The sequence below is a fragment of the Carassius carassius genome, chromosome 28, assembly GCF_963082965.1.
Source record: "Carassius carassius chromosome 28, fCarCar2.1, whole genome shotgun sequence".
NCBI lineage: Eukaryota > Metazoa > Chordata > Actinopteri > Cypriniformes > Cyprinidae > Carassius > Carassius carassius.
Genome location: NC_081782.1, coordinates 1,290,400 through 1,292,298, shown reverse-complemented (window position 1 = coordinate 1,292,298; position 1,899 = coordinate 1,290,400). Strand labels below are relative to the sequence as shown.

General features: G+C 28.9%; 1 protein-coding gene across 2 annotated transcripts in view; it reads right to left on the bottom strand.

The window, feature by feature from the left end:
* LOC132107663 (chloride channel protein 2-like) overlaps window positions 1-1,899 on the bottom strand; it is a 61,003-nt gene extending 59,104 nt beyond the window's left edge. Inside the window, exon 1 of one of the 2 annotated variants that reach the window (XM_059513779.1) lies at window positions 1,626-1,899. In XM_059513779.1, coding sequence (XP_059369762.1) covers window positions 1,626-1,676 — 51 coding nt within the window. In that variant the 5' untranslated portion in view covers window positions 1,677-1,899. The remainder of the gene's footprint in view (window positions 1-1,625) is intronic. The other variant, XM_059513778.1, reaches the window with a different exon arrangement.

Below are 1,899 nucleotides of genomic sequence, written 5' to 3'. Positions count from 1 at the left end.
CAATAAAATATATACACACTTTCTATTTTTTCATACATTAAAAAAATTACATATAATTTTTATACATTTGTTTACATTATGCATATATGTATCATTTTGCATGTACATAATACAGGCTATTATTAACGTAATAAAATAATTAAATCTAAAAGTGTGTGTATGCATGTACGTATATATATAAAAATGCACACATTTAATATGTAAAATGTTAACAAAAAAAAAGAAATAAAGAAAAACATTGCATTACAAATCATTTTTCACTTTGATGATAATTTTCCCCCAAAACAATAGTTATGTAAGCACACACTGAGCTCCTCTGCTAGTTAATTAATTAAACATATAAATGAACTCCTGTGGAGATCTGATGAGTTTTGGGCTAACGGGCGTTTTTGAGCAAAATAAACAAACAAAATTAAGTTTTGATATATTTACAATAAGAAATGTAAAATAAATACAATGCATTAAGAGTTTCACAAAACCGAGCATGGTCTATACTTGTTGCAAAGTTGTTGTTTTTTTCTTGTAAATATCTTAATTATATTATTTATATATTTTGTGTGGTCCTATTTATTTTATTCCTTTTATAGAATTAATTTCCGCTTTTCTCTTTTTATTTTTATTTTTTATAAAATATACTTAAAATATACTTAAATCAGAATCATTAAAATAAATTACTTCATAATTGTAACTATATTGAAACTCTTAAGGTCCGTTAAATAAAAATATAATATAACTATGTAAGCTAGTTTTAGCTTTATAAATCTATTTAGGAGACAATAAAAAGGTTACAATAAGTAAAATACAAAATAAATATTTATTTTCTATTATCAGTGTTGAAACTTTTAGTGTCAGTTAAAAATATATTATAATAACAATACATAATTTACAACAAAAATCTACTTTGGAGACAATAAACATTGTATTGTACAAATAAGTAAAATAACAAATACTTATATATATATATATATATATTCATTTATTTAAAAAAAAACATCTAGAAGCACTGAATTACCTGTGGTTTTTAGAAGTTAAAAATATACTATATCTATGTAAGTTTAAAATAAAAAGTTTTTACTTTTTTTTTAAGGAAGAAAGTGTCTGCTGCTCACCAAGGCTACATTTATTTGATAAAAAATACAGTAAATATTTTCTATTTAAATAATTTAATTTGTACACATACACATAAAATAATAACAAAATATCACACAAATATAAAATGAAAGTATATTAATAACTACATAATTTGAATTATACATGTATACACAGACACACACATACAGTAAATGCTGAATAATTATGTTAATATTACTACATATATTAAGTTGGACCACTGAAATACACAGAATGAGAAAGACATAGAAAGTCTGTCAAGAGATGAGCAAGAGTGACAGATACAGAAATATAATTCCAGCTCATCATGTCATGAGTTATGAATCATAATTGTTTCTCAACTTTGACTTGAACTAAAAAGGGATACTTCAGAAACAGTCCGAGATAACAACAGACACTCATCAACAAGTCAAGAGTCATACAAACACGACAGACAGCTCTAAAGAGCCGAGGAGAACTGATAAACACAATCAGAGTCTGAGAGATAACGAGAGAAACACACAAACACAACTCACCAAAGTCTGTTCATACTGCAGCGCGCGCTGCTCCGTTCCGTCCACAGCCATGACTGCAGCTCACACACACACACACACACACACACACACACACACACACACACACACACACACACACACACACACTCACAAAACACTCTCACACGCGCGGAGCAGAGCTCACGACACAGCAGAACCCTCTCAACCACACAGACACGAGAGTGAACGCGTGGCCCTTGCGTAACGTCACGCTGCGTGACTGACTTCTGCGGCTCTGATCTGAGAAGGAAAATAA